Source organism: Schistocerca serialis, chromosome 6, assembly GCF_023864345.2.
Source record: "Schistocerca serialis cubense isolate TAMUIC-IGC-003099 chromosome 6, iqSchSeri2.2, whole genome shotgun sequence".
Classification (NCBI taxonomy): Eukaryota; Metazoa; Arthropoda; class Insecta; order Orthoptera; family Acrididae; genus Schistocerca; species Schistocerca serialis.
Window position 1 is genome coordinate 244,452,879 of NC_064643.1, and position 19,514 is coordinate 244,472,392.

The 19,514-nt window shown below is 37.0% G+C and overlaps 1 protein-coding gene across 3 annotated transcripts in view; it reads left to right on the plus strand.

Annotated features, from left to right (window-relative positions):
* Positions 1-19,514, plus strand: part of LOC126483692 (zinc finger protein 714-like) — a 291,534-nt gene that overhangs the window by 207,344 nt on the left and 64,676 nt on the right. For all 3 annotated transcript variants that reach the window (XM_050106775.1, XM_050106777.1, XM_050106776.1), the window contains exon 7: positions 8,441-8,560. In XM_050106775.1, coding sequence (XP_049962732.1) covers positions 8,441-8,560 — 120 coding nt within the window. The remainder of the gene's footprint in view (positions 1-8,440; positions 8,561-19,514) is intronic.

The following is a 19,514-nucleotide window of genomic DNA, read 5'->3' on the forward strand; positions in this document are numbered from 1 at the left end:
TAAATATAATTTTACAAAGTCTAACATATTCAGTGAAATCAGTATCTTTATAATATTTTAATTCTATGTGCAAAATTGCCTTTTCCTTACACTGGAAAATTTTATGCACTGGGTAAACCATTTTACTTTCTTTATCACTGTATTGCTGCAGGGTATAGGTTGAAATGTTTTGTTAAAGACACCAAGAAAACTATTTAGGAATCTTTTAAAGTTTACATCACTTGAGTTACAGTGGTCAGAAACCCATTTTTCTCTTTAAACTTATTACTAAATATTAGCAAGTTCTCTTTGCTGAAGTTCCTTCTCTTATGTTTTCACACTTGAAATGTTGCTGTCTGTCTGTGGTAGTTCGAGATATCAGTATTAATGTTAAAGTAAGTAAAGAATTAGAGAAGATTAAAAACATAGACTGGCAATAACAAGAAAATCATTTCAGGAAAAGAGAAAATTTTTAATGCTGAAAATAAATTAAAAACATAGACTGGCAATAACAAGAAAATCATATCAGAAAAAGAGAAAATTTTTAATGTTGAAAATAAATGTAACTGTTAGGAAGACATTTCTGAAGATATTTGTATGGATTGTAGGTTTGTACAGAAATAAACTGGATAGTAAGTAGTTCACAGGAGGAGAGAATGAGGAGAGAATAGAGGCTTTTGAACTGTAGTTCTACTGAAGTATGCTGAATATTATGTAGTGAGGTGTTCAACATCTTTTGAAATTGTGTGATTAAGTTATGATTGCTTTCACTCTGATATACTGAACTGCTGTTTCTTAATTCAATGTGTAGACGAACCATGTATTTGTTCTTAATGTTGCCTTCTGTGACGTTGCTGCTATATTTATGCTGATGCCCTGGAAACTCTTATCTATCTTCAGATTTCCATTAAGTGATTGAAAGAACTTCTGAAACATGAATATATTGATTCTTCAGTTCCAATAAGATGTGTAAGGTAACTGTTCTTATACAATGCGTGGACATGCACAGCTTCATCTCTCTTCTGTGATGTCACTCCCATTGCCATAGTAAATACTGTTCTGTGCACACTTCCCTTCTCCGAGCCAGGACATGGCTACTTGGAATAACTGCCCCACCAGCATGTATTGCAACACGTAGTAAAAACACAAGCCAGTGTACCTGTGCAAATAGTAAGCTGCTTCCCAATAGTGCTTTGTTTGAAACTCTTTACCAAATAAAAGTATATTCAGATGTCACAAACATCATTCATGGGTTAGGTAGAAGTCAGGTAAAACATCATTATAATCAGAATGACATGTTAAACCACACTGACCCACATTGTATGATGTCGCCACCTAACAAACAAAAACATTTGTAATTGCGGATGAACTTTGGAATTCACAAAAGAAATTGGCAACAACTCATCTCTTTTAGGTCGCCATCTTTTAAATTCTGTAAACTGAAAGCTATTAATGTATAGCATTTGTATTACACATCATTTCATAGAATTCTAATGTACAAAGTTTAGCCATAAAATAGTCATACATTGCTTATTCATATTCTGTGTATACTACCAACAAAGAAGGCCCGTAAACTTGTTAATCCTCTATCTTAATTCCAGTTGTATCATCAAATTTGGATTTTATAATTTAATGCTGTTAGTTAGATAACAAGTGAATATATTTGTGTAATTATGCCCAGAAGCTACCTGTGTGTTGCTTCCAGCAAATCTTCATGTAAGTCCTTAAAGTTTCTTAGTTTTGGTAAGACCTATAATGTCTTAACTGTTAAGTTATTTACACATTGCTTCTTTCTGTAGCTCATTCTTCAATTCTCTTTCAAGTTAAAATTAATTGTTTCGCTCATCACTTTACACAAAACTCATAACAAACAACATTGCTACCTCAGTTCATACTTGTTCTTGGTGTCTCTATCATCAAGCAAGACGTATGCAAGGAGGTATATAATAAATTACTCATCGTGGTGATCATGAAATGTTTCCCTCATACAGTGTTGAGCTGGATTGATATTTGTTTGCTGTTTTTGTGAAACATCAGTAGAACTGTAACAATAATTTGTAATTTTTAAGTTGTTTACATTATGCACGTGGCTTGAAGGTGCATGTAATCTTTCATTTGTGATGTACTTGGCCAGAGTTCTCAGTGCTCCATGACTAGACTGACATGTATAAGAACCTTAAATTCATGAATATTTAACATAAAAAAAAATTAATCTGTAGTTAAGAGGGACTTGTTCATCTTGCTCACATTCTTTTATTTCTTGTACACATATTAAATGCCCAGTCTTTGCCATAAATATAAGTGCTCATTATCAATCAAGATTTCAGAACAGCTTTTACTCAAATAGCACCGTAATGGACTATCTATATTTGTCTGTAAGCAGAGGCTCATTTCTTGGCTACAAGTTGTTAGTTAGCCATTATTAACTTCTTACACTGTTGATGTTTCATCTAGGAAGAGAAAAAAATGCCCACTGCATTTGTCAGTTTGTGTAATGTCTGCCAGCATTCTTTCATTTGGAAGGTGATATATTGTTTCAACATAATGTATTGCTTCTGTTTTCCATAAATTGAAAAGTACATTGAGGGCACTGCATGTTTTTGTTGTTTGTGATTGAAAATTCCGGTATGAATGTCTTGAATGAATCTGAAGGTATGAGAGACATGGAAAACCGTACTTACTTGTCATTTGTTTCAGTAATTATTTATTTTTGTGAGCTAGCTGTTGGGTTATTAGCCCATTGTCTAGTGTACCTGCAAAGATGTTTTTGCACACACAGGGGTATGAATGAACAGCAAAAAATTTACAGTTATCAAATAATTTAATTGCTAATAAAATACAAAATAATACAACCATAATAATATAATACTCAAATAAATTAAAAATGAACATTATTTATAGTGGGTGACATGTAATTAAATTTGAATAGTTAATAAGTCAGGTGGCAGCATCAAGAAATGGAGAGTAATTGAAGTATTATTCAATCAGCAGCTGTTCAGGAAGTTTCTTATAGTGCCTTTTGATCTTTTGTCTTTTAAGCAGTGGTAGTTAATGCCTTCTGTGTCTAGAGTGAACTATTTTTACATCTACTACATACGTATGTCTGGTTCCAAGCCAATGCTGGGCAAAGGTAGAGTTTGTTTTCTGTAGATACCAGCTTATGCTGTGTTTTCTGAGTCAGGTGCACACTGATCTTCCTGTTTTTCCTATATAGTGTTAGTCATACTCTCTTTGCAGCTGATCTTATAGACTCCACTTTTGTTTGAGAACTGCTTGTCTCTGCAATTGAACAAGTATTTTTGTACTGTCTCAATAGTGTAGTAGGTCACTGAGTATTTCATTTTCATCATAATGTTGCTTGTTTTAGCAGACAGTCTATCAACAAATCATACTACACATCTTTTTCTGCCAATCATTTGGTGTTTTAGCTAAATTTTTTAGCTTTTACAATACCATCAATAAAAGTGAGGTGATGACAATTGTTTTCAGCTGTTGTTTTGGCTGTTTGTAGTTTTTGTTTAAATCAGTGGTGGACACTGAAACTGACTGCAAACTGTGGATCATAAAGTGAAAAATGGCATGTTTGTGAAAGGCAGGGTGCAAGGAGCAACCTGGAATTAGGAGTCTGTGTAAGTGCCTTTTCTGTGTGTTTTAAATTGATGGCTTAGAGTATTAATGTTAATATTCACATCTTAAAACTCCTCATATTTTGCTGCTGAACTTTATGTTCTTCTGTTGTTCATTCATCATCTTTGTTGCTGTATGTATTGATTATCATTTTTGTTTTGAAGTTCATGTTGTGAAGTTGTGCTTGAGTTATTCAACTGTGATTTTGATTCGATTTGTTGGCCAATTCTGTTGTATTGTTCAAGCATGTGAAATGCAACTTTGATGGTTTTTGGTGTGGTATCAATGTTACACTTCCTATGCATGCTCTGTAACCAACCTAAATTCAACATCAGTAGATTTGTGTATTAAATCTTCTCTTGGTCACAGTTATTGATGTTTTCTGAGATGGCTCTGCTACTCGAGTTCCACCTGAACATGTTGCAGCAATCTTCACAGGAGTTGGTGGGTACTGAAAAAGAGTGTTAAGTGTCTTCCAAGCTACTTGAATAATGTAAATGACTGAACTCTAAACCTTCTGGATTAACACTTTCTCTTACAAAAGAGCATCCTGTCTCAGTATACATTCCCATATACATACAGGGTGACAGATCAAAATGGTGTAGTTTTGATAAGATCAAGACAAGACGCAGTCTCTACACAAACCAGTTTGATGGTTATTTGTCATGGTATTCATTGTAGCCACGACCTTTTTTTCTTTCCTGTCTTGTCTACTAAACACTTTCAAACCACAACGCCAGGGAACAAGTGGCCCTACACAGCAGATCGGCACGCCCTCTCGCTGTCCCGTCTTGTAGAAATGAGGTGTTCTTCTATGTGCACATGTTGAAGTAATATCTCCCAAAGTGGGATGTCCCAACACTTGCTTATTGCTAAACATCATAAACATCTTTGTTGTCATGGAAGCCCGGAAGTGAGACATGTCATTTCATGAAAATGTCGTGCTACACTTCATATCTCCCTGTCGAGACAAAACGTGTCATGTAAACCATCTTAATCAACTAATTGCAATAGTTTGGAACATGTTGATTTCAATTATTGTAACATTATTTACAATTAATATCCTTTTTTACCCACTCAGACAGACTTTTATTTCATAGCTAAAAAGTAAATGAGAGCATTATTCCTTCCCCCCTCCTTCTCCCCTCCCCATGCGGTTCTAGGCACTTCAGTCTGGAACTGTGTGACCGCTACGGTTGCAGGTTAGAATCCTGCCCCGGGCATGGATGTGTGTGATGTCCTTAGGTTAGTTAAGTTTAAGTAGTTCTAAGTTTTAGTGGACTGATGACCACAGGTGTTAAGTCCCATAGTGCTCAGAGCCATTTGAACCATTTTTTTGTAGTCAGCGTCAGATGACGGTTCTCTAAATTTTCTCACTAGTTTCCCTCAAAAAGAACATTGCTTTCCCTCCAGGAATTCGCATTTGAGTTCCCAAAGCATCTCACTACAGGTTAAATATTTATCATACTAATGTTTACAATCATCGTACACTTTGGTAAGCTCACTTGGACACCTAAATTGTCTTTTAAACACGCCATTGAACTGACACAGTGTCTTAAAATGGTTCTGGTCTTTGGAATCACATTACAGCTCATCTCATAATTGTTGAAGCTTGTCTTGGTTTTCTTCTTCATCTCCTACAGAATTAGGTGTAGCACTGGTAGGTTCAACTTTTTCTTTTACTTTCTGCCCCACTAATTCATGTAGCCATTCCTCCAAACTAGTCAGTGTCTTCTGAGCATTCAGTGTTTTGTTAAATTCTCTACCCTACTCTAACATTGCTATATCCATAAGTAGCCAGATATCAGTGCATGCATCAGAAACTATGAGAGAAACACCTGAAGCTGCAAGGAGGAAGGACTACGTGTGAAAGAGAACATGACACCAAGCAGTAGCCAAGCTAATCGTGGCTGATGAAGGACAGGACACAGACAAGGATGAGACCACAGCAGACTATGGAGCCAATGAAATGCAAATTGGAATCATTCACCACAGTTATGACAACAGGCCAAGAACAAAGAGAGAGACAATCCAGATCATGACCACAGAGAAAGACCAAGAGCTAAGTGAAGTTGTTGTTGAATAGTCATTCCAGCGATGATAGTAACTGACAATATCAGACGTGAGTAAAAAACTGACTGACCATTTGCTGAGAGCTGTAGTTATGTTGGCTGCAAGGATCACTACTGAATGGGATATTCACATGGTAAGACATGTGGTGCACTCACACTATAAGTGCAGTGCTGTGGTGAGACAGCACTCTCAAAAGGCCATCTAGGTCAGTTTCCTGCAGTGGACATTCAACTTTTGTGGAGGTAGATATCAGCACCCTCCCCTTGAAACCTGTGTATGGGAGGAAACACCACAGATGGTGCCATGGGGATTGGAATGGAACATGGGTAAAGGTTTGGTAACTTTAGTCACTGGCTCTGGGAAGGGAGGATATTTGGTTGCACTCATCGCGATGTCGCTGGCAGTAGGCAATCCAGGGGTTCCACCGATCTGTGTGGATGTGGAAGGAACTGCTCGTGCAACAGTATCGACTCATAGGCTGACAGCAGAGGTGCCGGGCCTGAAGCCACATTGTCACCAGAAGATGGTTGAGGAGGCAGTAGTGGATGCAACAGGTGTGCTGGAGGCCATAGCTGGTTTTGGTGTGGCACTTGAACCTCCTCTGTCTTCGGACCAGTGTAACCTGCCGTCCGTGAGTCTCAACTACCATCACCAGTGCCCAAGGTTCAGTACTCCTCTAGGATTGGTCCCACACAGCTGCACCAGGAACATAATGCTGGGAAGGATGGGAGCTTGGCTCTGAAAGGAGGGAGTATTAGTAGATGAAGCAGGATCTGCAGTTGCAACCCATGGTGGAGCTTGGTGGCGAAGCTACACTTGTTAAACAGTGTGGTTTGGTAAGTGCTCAAAAATAAAATGAGGGCTGACATAGTGGCAGAGGATTTGACAACTTTTTTCATCTACTGCTTAAAGGCCCAAGTGAAACATCCAACATCATGATCTGGTGAAGGACTGTAAATATGTTTTATACCATTGGCGTTGCAGAAATCTTTGTGGGCTGGTGCCGTGAATTGCAGCCCAGTATTGGAGACCAGTGTGTGAGGCAACCCTACAGTGGCCAAAACCCGAGTCAAGGCTGTGAGGATGGTGCCAGTCATGGTGGATGCTGTGCCTGCAATATATGGGTACTTTGCGTAAGTGTCTACAATGAGCAACCACATTGTTCTAAAAAATAGGCTCACAAATTGAGATCGATACAGTCCCAAGAGAGTTTGATCCCCAGCCCGTATACATGTCGGCGAGCTAGTGCCTTCATGTGGGACAACCCCTAATGTCACCAGTGCTGCAAGCTCAATACCCGTTGGCGCAAATCTGCCATCATGACCACCCCCTCTGCTTCTGATTCAGTGTCCAAGAAACTAATGTCATTGACAACGAAGAGTCTGTGAGCAATTTGTTTCCAGGAGCGGAACTCATTCATCAAGCAGTGGTTGAGGTAAGTTGACCAGCCATGGTTCACTTGGAGGAGGACCTGCCGCTAGGTGCATTGATGAAAAACTTCCACATTTGCAGTCATACATCAAATAATTTAACAAGCGTACGACTGTACTATGTTACTGAAATGATACATTGTAGTTTGTGATTCTAGGATATATTAAAGAAGCAAATGCTATGTTATTTTTGTTTACATAAACAGGCAAATAAATTAGAGTATCACAGAGGAATGACAGGTTGGAAAACCTGTTGCCTACAAGCTTCTAGCACCTCTATTATGTTTTGAGCCTGAGGGCTGTGTATAGCAGATGTGAGATACTTAAGTGACATCTGGTAGATTGTTTGCTACCATGAAGGTAAGTTTACATTGCAGATTTGTGGTGTACATCTAGAAATAGAGCTTAAGTGAATTCATTGCATCATATAACGACCAATTTATGTGTCTTTCTTAAGTAAAACCTAGAATAGATTGTGCATATGATCTTGTAAATACCTGATTGCTTGTTTTTGTTGCAACTGTGAGGAAATTAATGCTGGGTTTCGTTATTCATGTAGAAACTTATTTTAATGTTATATATTTTGAATTGTGTACCAGTTTTATAGTAGGCTCTTCTGATAAAGGGACTGCTGAAACATTTTGTGTTTTTTGTATCTGTTGATAACAATTGAGTTATTTTATTTCTGTTTGCTTCTTTTTTGTATTATTGAGCAGATGGTGAGTTGTAGATGGGAAATCTCCATTATTTGTACATATGTGTGTGATTAATTTAATTTCATCCAAAAGATCTCTTGTGCCATTGTAATGTTTGCTGCCATATTTATCATACTTTTGTATGCACCTCCAAAAAAAATCAGATTTTATTTTTTAGGACAATTTGTCATTCTTATTTTGTTTGATTACAAACCACAATATTTCATCTTACAAAGCATGGCACCTGATCAACACAATAGCTGTAACAGAACACATGTTAAATTGTCATTACTCTGTTGTATATTGGAGTGATGACAATTCTGCAAAAATTGCACTTTTGTATTGGTACTCATATAGAATGAAACAGGCTACATTTACTAATTATTTGGAACACACGCTAAACTGCAGTCTCTTGCATAACTGCCAAGTTGATTCTCAAGTTAAGGAAAGACAAGCGCATTGTATGTTGAACAGCAACCTGCCTAACAAAGCTCAAAGGTGCTCTAACCAACTTTCTTTTGGTTATTATTTTACTTCACATTTGTCCAAAATAATATGATACTTTTGGTGATATTTACCAGAAAAAGGATATTTATTTCCTGTTCTTTGTTGTTAATAACATTTTGTTTGTTTCAGCTAATCTCGGTGTTCATATTCGCATAAATCATTCAACAGAAAACTTAATCCCGTGCACAGTTTGCAACCATGTGTCTGTGTCTGAAGCAGCAGCTAGAGAACATGAGAAAATTCATTCAGGTTTGTCTTTTATATGAAACAGCTTGAGGATATTGTATGGAAAAATTGTTTTGATGTTAACTTTTTGTAAGTGAAACATGTTTTTTTTATTTTGTGGATAGTAAAAAAAAAGTGCAACAAAATGTGTTGTTGAGTGTGACAAGGAGCTGAAAATATCAAAAGGAAGTTTGAAGATGAACATTCATTTGTCAGAAAGAAGTAATTAGCAGTGGGACTGCCAGACACTGTGTAACTTTGCATTGATATATTTACATCACTTACTTCTGTCCTAGACCTCATGTCATCTTTACTTTGGTAATGTATTGTATTTTCCATCTGCATTAGCTTTCTCTTATTTACCATCCATATCTTTCCCTGTTTCCTTTTTGCCTTTGTTTTGCACATGTATTACCGTCCCTGGCCAGCATGGTCTCAGTGGACTTTTGTGGCTCCCTGTAGCACTGCTCATGACCACTTCAACTGTAGCACACGCTATCCACCAACTCATAGATCATACTTAAACATTACCTAAGTAGAAAATTACTGTATTGTACTTCAAAATCGATGCACCCTTCCTCTACACATTGTTCCCATCATCATTTCATGTCAGGCTCTTATTTTCCTGCTAGCAGCAATTGGTAATGCGCAAACAAATGTCATCAAATCACAGACCATCTTACCGCCCACAGTACAGTTTCCTCCAACTTTTTAAATTCTCAAACTTGTTGTTACCAAAGGTCCCTTTATAATTCTCTAACACTTTCATATGTCCATTTACAACACCTATTTCACTTTTTCACATTCATTTCTTTGCTTTTCCCTCATCAAATACCCTTCATTTTTACATCCAGTATTCCTCTATAAATTACTCATCACTCTCTGGCATCATTTACATTTCTTTCCTCCTCCCTAGTGACATCCTATCCCAAATGAGATCTTGCTCCATTTATCTGCATTAATTCAGAAAAGTATCCTTTTTCCCAACTAAAAGGTAGTCCCTCACCCTGTTCCATAAATGTTGCCTAAGCTTGAAATCACTTTCTCCCTCTCCCCAAATGAACTAACAAAAAAATTCTTCCATGTGGGTGTCACATTTCTGTTAAAAGGATTGTTCGGCAGAATATAGTTGGATAGGTTTGTGTATGTACTTATGTATGTGGCTTGGAAAAGAATTTGTCCAAAAGCTAGTGAAGCTTTCAGTCTTATGTGCCTGTCAAAATCTCAGTGCCTTTACTATTTTGCTTAATAACCTTCACATCTAAATTATTTTCACTCCATTACACATTTCCATTGCTGTGTTAGTGTGTGTAGATTTACACGTTTGTGACAAACTTTCCAATAATTTGTAAATGAAAATTTGATTGAAATTGTAGACTTATGACACATCTTTGAGGACTGTTAACTCATGATCCATGGCAGAAACAATAACTGATCGTATATTTCATAAATATGCACAAGGTGCTACCCAAAATTTCTGAGAGTACCCCTTTAACATTCAGGAAGCTTGCCTTACATCTTAATTTCTGCCATCGCCTTCAAACTTCGTTTCCTTGTGCTTGTAAGTAAAGCTTTCAACAATTTTCCCATTATTACAAAGAGTGCTGGGAGTTTTCTGCTTAAATTGTGTTCAAAATTAGTTGCAGTTCCATTTTAATCTCGTCTGTGACGTTAAAATGACGCCCTTTCAACTTAAATTTAATTTTCTGGAAGAGAACAAAATCGGAAGGGGCTAGATCAGATGTGTTTGGTGGGCAAAGGACATCTGTCATAGTGTTTTTACCCAGAAATTTCCATCACAACTAGTGATTTTTGTGTAAGCGTATTGCCATGATGCAACAACCAGTTTTTGTTCTTCCATCTCTCAGGCCATTTAACCATTTAAGTATAACGTCTTCCTCCAGTCACCTCAAACTATCATGGAATAACTTCCCTGTGACTGAATATGTGGAAAAATACCTTGTGGACAATTGCATGATTTTTTTTAAGTAAAGAAAATTGATGTTGCTGCAAAAATGACCCATTATTTTGGGCCACAGAGAGAATGGTCCTCCACTGCCAAGGTCGCTGTTTTGTTTCATGTTCATAACTACACACCCATGATTCATCAGCAGTTATGACCATGGGCAAGAAATTCGGATCATTTCGAACTGTTGTCTGCAGTTCAGTGTACACCTGATCCTGCTGGTCTCATTGGTTGACATTTGAAAGATGAGGAACAAACTTGCAACTTGTCTCATGTACAGTTCATCATCTAGAACATGTTGGTATATCCCATACAAATGTACAGTGATTTCACAAATATCTTACTAGGTCTACAATTTTGCTTCCACCATTTTTTCTTCAAGTTCAGGGCTTTATTGTGAAAAACTTACAAAAAAATTGTGATTCATAGTATTGCCCATCGCTGGCCACTAAATTCTCCCATCTTTTGGATAACATATGAATCCTATGGTGGAAGAACTGGACGTCTTTTTTGGGGATCCATGAATGGATTCAATTTTGCACTTGTTCATATGATCGGAAGTGCTGGTCAGCCAGACTGTATGCCATTGATCAAAAAAGGTGGTAGTCAGAGAGATTAACATATGGAGAATGCGGCGGGAGGTATAGGACTCTTCATTTCAACGTTTCCATGTATATTTTGAAGGGTTTTGCAACATGGGGTCGAGCACTGACCTGCTGCAAAATTACCTTTACGTGTCTATCGCTGTATTGTGGCTGTTTGTGTTTCAGTGCATCATTTGCTTTCGATAATGATGTCTTGTGACTGTCTTCTTCTGGTTCAGTAGCTATGAAAACGTTCTGTCTTCCACTGCCATGCCGGTCTTCGACATCAAAATCACCATTCTTAAGGTGTTGAAAACATTCTCTGCACGTTCTTCCACTAATAGTTCCCTCACCATTGGTCTTACCTAGCATTTTAAGAGCCACAGCCACAGATTTCTTCACATTAAAGCAGAAAATTAAAACTTCCACAGATGGCGAGAAATGGGTACGTAAGTTGACGTACTTAATTGAGAATAAACTTATGATGCAATCACAAGTTGACTAATATTTTTATGGCGTTATGTTTACAGATGCCTAAGCTTATTGTATTACACCTATGACCAACCACGTGAACTCCACTTGTTGCTACTGCCGTCTATTGCAAAACGGCGGAAGCAAAGTTGTAGACCTAATAAATTGCATGCCTCCTGTCCTTGTGGATCAGTTCAAGCACTTATGCTGTCATTTACAGCATTGTCCCTGGTGACAATTGGTCCAAACGTTTGTCATGCTTCACAGACTCCTGGTCAGGAGTCTACCTTCTTTAAATCGCTTACACATTCAAATGTTCTTGCCTGACTAAAAGGGTGCTCACAAAAAATCCTTAGGATTTTGTGAGTTTCAGTTGCAGTTTTTTGAGCTTAAAACAGATTAATCCAGATTCTTTGTTCCTTTAAGTCAGCCATTTCAAAATCTGCAGACCCAGCAGAATACAGTGCAAAGAAATCCACAAACTGTTCACCCTGATACACTCTCAGTGGCACCACATGGCAGACTGGCAGTGGAAGTTTGTACTGCTGCTTGTTTGGGCACAGTATTCAGATTGTCAGAAACTTTGGATAACATTTCACATAATGTATTTTTTCTGACATATTTCACATTCTTGACCATCTTCTTGCTATTGGTCTGCGGAACAAACAAAATATTTAACCTAATCTAGCAATACAAATAGACTACTTGTGTCGGTTTTGTGCTGGTCCAGTTTCCTCTCTTGTGCCTATATTCCCAGTTTCATCAGTACACTTGACAATATACCTGGATGTTTGTAAGTATCAAATAGCTGTCCTTTAAGAAAGAAATGCACACTTGCGGGTGTATCATGGAATGACTTTGACATATTATTTTTTCAGAACTTTGTGAATGTGCAGTCATTCCACACTTATGATTAATGTACAGATAGATTCAAGTATTAAGTCCTCAATAAGAGCGTTGCTAGTTAGCACAATTAGTTATGGCTTATCAATTCAGTTAACTGGTCTCGATCCATGTGTTGGTCAGTCACTCAGTATGCCTCATATCTTACTGTAGATATCTTAGACTTGCTTAGCGCACGCTGCTTTTCTCATATAGATTGTCTGGCCTGCACAGATTTTTTGTATTTATTTAATTGAACTTTTGTATTGTTCACAAACTGCAACACCTTCTAAGCTTTTCATGCTAATTAAGACTATATAACCATGGTTTTTTCTGAATGTAGTTCTGACCTAAAAGTGATTATAGTACGTGGAGTCCAAAGTTTTTGTTTATCATGCATTTTTTGTTCTTGTGGAGATATTTCCATAGCAACTTCATCCCATAACAATATTCCTTTATATCTAACTGAGGAGTGAAATATCAATTTTTATAAGATTAGCTTTAAACTTTCTTTGATGTAACAAAATATTGTCTTAAAAATGTTCATCCCCTCAGGGGTTGAATTTGTAGAGACATTGAAATATGTTTTTTCTTATTTCTGAGAAGTCAAATACCAGTTGTTATAGATGTAGCCTTAAAAATCCTTTAGTAGTTTTTTAGTAATTATTTATTTTCAAAAAAAACTTTCACTCTGTGTTTTATGCCCTTAGTGGTTGAATTTCCAAAAATGCTGAAATGCGTATTTTTTTATTTTCTGACTGAGAAACCAAATGTCAGTTTTTGTAGTTCTAGCTTCAAAACTCCCTAATTAGTGACATACTTTCAAAAAGTCTTTCATCCCCTATTTCAGCTCCTTAGGAATGGAATTTCAGACAATCCCTTCTTAAACAATGCCTACAGTTTAAGATCCAGACACTCTCCAAACTTCGTGTTTCTGTCCTTAGCACTTTGGGTTGGACGATGATGAGTCAGTGACTCAGTCCAACTCTATTTCACCCCTTAGGGGCTGAATTTCCAAAAACAGTAAAATACATATTTCTTCATCTCTAATCGAGAAGCCAAACACTAGTTTTCAAAGACTTAGCTTTTAAAAGTGCTTTTGCAGTGAAATATTTTCATAAAATGTGTCAACCCCCTGTCCCAGTGGGTTGAATTTCCAAAAGCAGTGACTTGGATATGTTTTATTTCTAACAGAGAAGGCAAATACAAATTTTCATAGATGTAGCTTCAAAAATGCTTCAGCAATGAAATTTTTCCATAAAAACTTTCATCCCATCTTTCATCCCATAGGGGCTGAATTTCTAAAAACAATGAGTCACAATTTCTTTTTTAATTTCTGAGATCAAAATTTAAATTTTTATAGATTTAGCTTAAAAAAATGCTTCGATAATAAAATATTTTGATAACAATTCTCATCCCCTATTTCACCCCCGTAGGGTTCAATTTCCAAAAACACTGAAAAACATATTTATTTATTTGTGAACAAGAAATCAAATACCAGTGTTCATAGCTGTAGCCCTAAAAATCCCTTATTAGTTCTTTAGTAATTATTTATTAAAAAAAGATAAAACTTTCACCCAGTATTTCACTCCCATAGGGTTACATTTCCAAAAATGCTGAAACACGCATTTCCTTATTTCTGCCCGAGAAACCAAATACCAATTCTTGTAGGTGTAGCTTCAAAATTGCCTTAATAGTGACCTTTTTAAAAAAAATAAAAGACCTTCATTGCTTATTTCAATCCAGCAAATTATCCTCAGCTGTTTGTATATGTTCCCAGCCATCTTCAATTATGGACACTAAGGCTTGGATATAAATGGTGTCCATAATAGTTCCTACTTGTCATTATAAATCTCTGAGTGCATTTCTGAACTCTAGGAAGAACACAAAAAACGTATATTTTGCTGTGCAAAGGAAATTCAGGGTAAAAGTTTCCACAAAAAATCCACCCTACTGCTTAATTCTCAATGCAAACAGCTACCTGTCCTTTCTATATGAACTGTATACACGCACACACGCACACACACACACACACACACACACACACACACACACAAAAATGGGGGGGGGGGGGGGGGGACAGGCAGCAGAATGACCATGTAAAATTAGCCATTCCCTTTCCCACTCCATTTACGTTTGGATCAGGGAGAATATGACTGTTTTTATATACCTTTGATGTATTACAGTCACTCTTATTTTCATGACATTATCCAAGATATACAAATAGAAGCGAAGAATTGTGTATAGTCTACATACATTATTGAGTGTCTAACTTTAGGCAGCAGCATTGAGAACAACATTACATTCCTTCAATGAACTTAAATTGCATGAGCTTCTCTTTTATTCCTTCTCCTTTATTTCAATTTGTAGTATTACCTCTGAGTATTTATACAGTGTGATAGGTTCCACAACTCAGGCTTGAAAATTATCTGTGCTAATTATGTTAGCTAAGCCTTGATCTCTGGGTAGACAGTACTCACAAGGAAACCTCCCCATCACACACCCCTCGTATTTAGTGGTAAGGTGGCCCAGTGGATAGCCCATCAAAACACTGAACACAGATCAAATATGAAAACAGGAAGAAGGTGCACTGAACTGTGAAAGATAGCAAAATAGAAACATTGAATGAATGGTCGAAGCTTAATAAGTGCAACATTGAATGAAATAGAAGAGCAACATCATCATGATTAAGTGGTCATGGCGCTGGATTTCCAAGCACATGAGCCGAGTTCAGTCCTCCTTCGTGGCCTGCCCCCCCCCCCCCCCCCCCCCCCCCCCCGCCCCCCCTCTCCCGCCCCAACATTATGAACTGTCCATCTGGTCATTGAAATGTTTGTCCTCATTCTGTAGTCTTGCCAGTTGTCATTCTATGCATTGGTTATAGAATATGAGTCATGGTAAGAACACATTACTGTCACAAGTAAATGTGGTGAATAATGACAGCAGGCAAGGTATCACATAGACATCCTGCAGAAACAAAAACAACATATAAATGGACGTGAACTGTGTTACAGTGAAGGAATTCAAGAGTCAATACTTCCAACTGGAACATGACTTTAAAAGCATTAAAAACATATACTTTGACAGAGCATAGAGAAACTGTGTGATAGTGAAATGTGAAACTGTTGCATTAATTTGTTGCAGATTATGTGACAAACTATTGTGTTTCCATCATTTCCTTGTGAGTCATCACATTAACATTCATTCAGACACCTAAATCGGGCAAGAGGGCTTATCTCAGTCACTTACCAGGTGTACAAATTAGGTACATTGATAAGAGATTCCTGTCATATGACACACGTACTGTCGCGAATGCCATGTATGAGACAGGAGACATGTTTTCTGGTGGGATTCCGTTGACTTATCGCATTGTAATCAAAGGTTTGTGGTTCCCATTTGAAAGTCACTTCCTTTTGTCTGCTAATAGAGTAGTTTTGCAGAATCAGCCTTTGTTATAGGTCCCTTCCTTACACCTCACTATTGCAAATGGATGTTGCACCATGACACAAACACAAATCTGAATACAATGAACAGTGAGGAAGGGGGGAAAAAGTATGGCATGAGGAAGCTTTGAACATGGCATCCCCAGTTGGCTTTCCAATGCTGTGACCACTTTACCACGATGAGGTGGCTCTCCCACTCTCCTCTATGTTTCACTTCTTGTCCTTTGGCTGTTGACTGTTTCGATTTTGCTATTTCTCAGAGATCAGTACACCTTCTTCCTGTTTACATGCTTGATCGGTGTTCAGTTTTTGATGGGCTGTCCACTGGGCCCTCTTGCCACTAAATCTGAGGGGAGTGCAAAGAGGAGTTTCTCTTGTCAGGAGGATGTATTTATCAGAAAATAAATAAATAAATAAAACCAATTTTGCTGTTCTATGGGTTGAAGCATTAAATCTTGGATCCCTTAATTGGGTAGGTATACTAGACAATTCAAAAAGAGAAATAGATATGCTGAATCAAGATGTATTGGGAATTAGTGAAGTGCAGTGGCAGGACAAACAGGATTTCTGCTCAGGTAGGCACAGGGTTAGCAATAAAAAATCAGATAGAGGTAATGCAGGACTGGGCCCAGGACCAGCTTAAGGCCCTAGAAAAATGAGTTGCTACTTGGGGAACCAAGCTGAGAGGGGTGCCATAGGGCTCACAGTTGTATTTCTGTACAGAACATATCATAATTAGTAGTGCCCACTTTGGGCACTGAGCTGAAAGGGGTGCCCAAGTGCAAGATTTGTCTATTGTGGGTATCAAAATTAATAGTGAAAACAGACACAGGTGAAAATGTATGAGGGAAAAATTGGGGAGGGAGGTCACCAAATGATAAGTTGCTTGTGTGGGAAAATGTTTTCAAACTGGCCCTGACTGGGCATAATAATGAATAAGAAAATAAGAAAATGGCTAAGCTGCTGTGAACAAAAGAGTTGTAAGGTTACTGATCTGGATCTCACCTCAGTAGTTGTGCTGCTTCTTTTCATTACCTGACTTCCTACTATAAGGTGGTTTAGTAATAAGGTATTAAACTACAAATCTGACGTTGTATAGCTGAAATGGCTATTTTACCATACTTATTGACATCAGTGGTATAACGATGATCAATTTTTTTAGACAGTTCATATGTCATATACACCTATGCTACGATTGTTTCAACAGAATTACAGAATTTTTGCAGTAGTCTTTTACTATCCAGTTCTGAATGACACATAACATGATGATTGCTTTAGTTACTTAGTCATTACATATAGTAGCTGTTAACCCAAAATAACTTAGTACAAGATTTTTCCATTGTAGTAACTAACTGCAGACTCATTTTAATACAGGTTACATTATGTTGGCAAAATGAATGTGAAATATGGTACCAGCTAGTGGCACAGAGATGTTGACAGTTTAGCTTTTAGTTGCTTACTTTAATACTGATTGCATGTTAATGCAAACTAGTGCCTCATTCGCTAGGAAGTAACGTTTCAATAGCTAACCACAGGCTGACCTGGAGCATTATCCTGTGTGCTTACTTATAGACACATATAAAAATAAAAATCAGATTTTGATTTTACATATTAATTATTAACATAAAAGAGAGAAAAATCAGAGGATGCAAAATTATAATAACCAAAAGATCAAATCCATTTGATTGTGACCTATATTATGAGAAAAAAGGAAAAATTATAGTTACTATTTTATGTAAATGGCTGCTATTCCCACAGGGATTTACAAAGCCCACCAAAGATTGCTAAAAATTAACTTTTCCAAACTAAATGATTAAAATAATTAGCAAACTAACAAATTCTCCTAGTGGAAGTAAATATTTTTAGAAGCAGAAAAATGCAAGCTGCATATCTGTTGTACTGAATTGGGGAAATAAGAATTATTTAAGATTCAAACATTCTGGAACAAGAACATCTTGAGTAAGAATAACTTATTAAACAAGAATAAATTTTTATAGGGCATTTAAAAAAAAGTGTGTTGAAAGAGAAATAGAAGGAGAACATGGACTGGTAGAATGAATGGAAGGGAAAGCCAGCTGGTAGAATTTTACACAGAGAAAAATTTAGTAGATGGTTCAAGAATCATGAAAGAAGTCTGGATGTGTGAAAGAGACGTGGAGGCACCAAGCTGTTTCTTATAGATTATACACAGCTATCTCAAATATTTTGAAACTGGATTTTAAATTACAAAACACATTCAGGAGCAGATATGTACAATGACTCTAATTTTTGGTTATGAATTGCAGATTAAATACTATTCAGAAAGATAAGAAATTACAAAGATGGAACCTGAACAATTTGAGAAAAACCTACAGGTCATTGAAAGGACTGATTGAAACAAAGGAAAGGATTGGCATAGAATACATATGGGTAGCACTGAGAGCTGAGTAAGTGAAGGCAGCAGTGATCGAATAGACAAAAATACATTGCACAATGGAACACTGTGAATAACCAAGAGATTCTGAATTTAATTGATGAAAGGAGAAAATATAAATATTCAACAATTGAATCATTCTGAAGGTAACACAGACGTTTGAAAAATGAAACAGAAACTGAAAAAAGTCAGAGCACTGAAAGACTTATGTCAACACAAGGCACCTGGAGTGCTTAGCTTTCCATACAAATTATTGAAATCTTAGGGAGAATTGATCACCACAAAATTGTTCAATCCACCATGCAAGGTATATGAGAGTGGCAATATAACCCCCTCCCCACAGTTTTTAGGTTATCATAACCCTAATTCCAAGTAATCCTGGTGTGAATATTACCAAACCATCAGTGTAATAAGTCATGGTTGCAAAATATTAACACACATTACATAGGCTGACGAAAATTTTTTTTTGAAAACTTTTTTTACTTTGATTGCTGACCTTCATAGATTTTTATGAGCTGAATCCAAATCTAGCTTTAGTTTTTTTGTATCACCCATAGTTTTTAAGCAATATGCTTTTTATTGTATAGTATAAAAATCCTATCCTATACGGTAAAGGGGAAATTAATGAAACACTTTGTTACAACATAAGCATGGTTTGTATTTACATTAAGCTACTTAAAACAATGATATGTGTTAATAGAGGTTTCACTTGTCAGCTGGAATTGGTTTGTATTTTCTTTCTCTTTTTTCGTTGAAGCTTCTTGTGTAGTTTTTTCTATGATGAGTCGCTTGCTGGACTTCTCGGTGAAGTGACCAACAGTAGTCCCCCATCATGTTGGTGTTCCAGCGGCCTTGGTAGCATTTTTCCATTACTTTAATGTCCTGGTGAAAATGCTTTCCTTGCTCCTCACTAACATCTCCCATATTGTCCAGGAAGTAATCAAGGTGACTGTTCAAAAAGTGAACTTTCAGGCTCATTAAACATCCTAAAGTTTTAACTTCTTTAACATTGTAGCTATAATAGAAACATAGTCTGGGCCTTTTTCGTGCCCTAAGAACTTTGTAATGACTGGCTTGAATGATACGCATGCTTCTTTCTCATTTAAGGTCATTGCGGATGCAAAGTTAACATCAAACACCAATTTTCTAATGTCAGGTCTGACAAAGACACCTTGTTTTAGTTTAGCTTCTGTAAGGTGTGGAAACTTTTGGTAGAGAT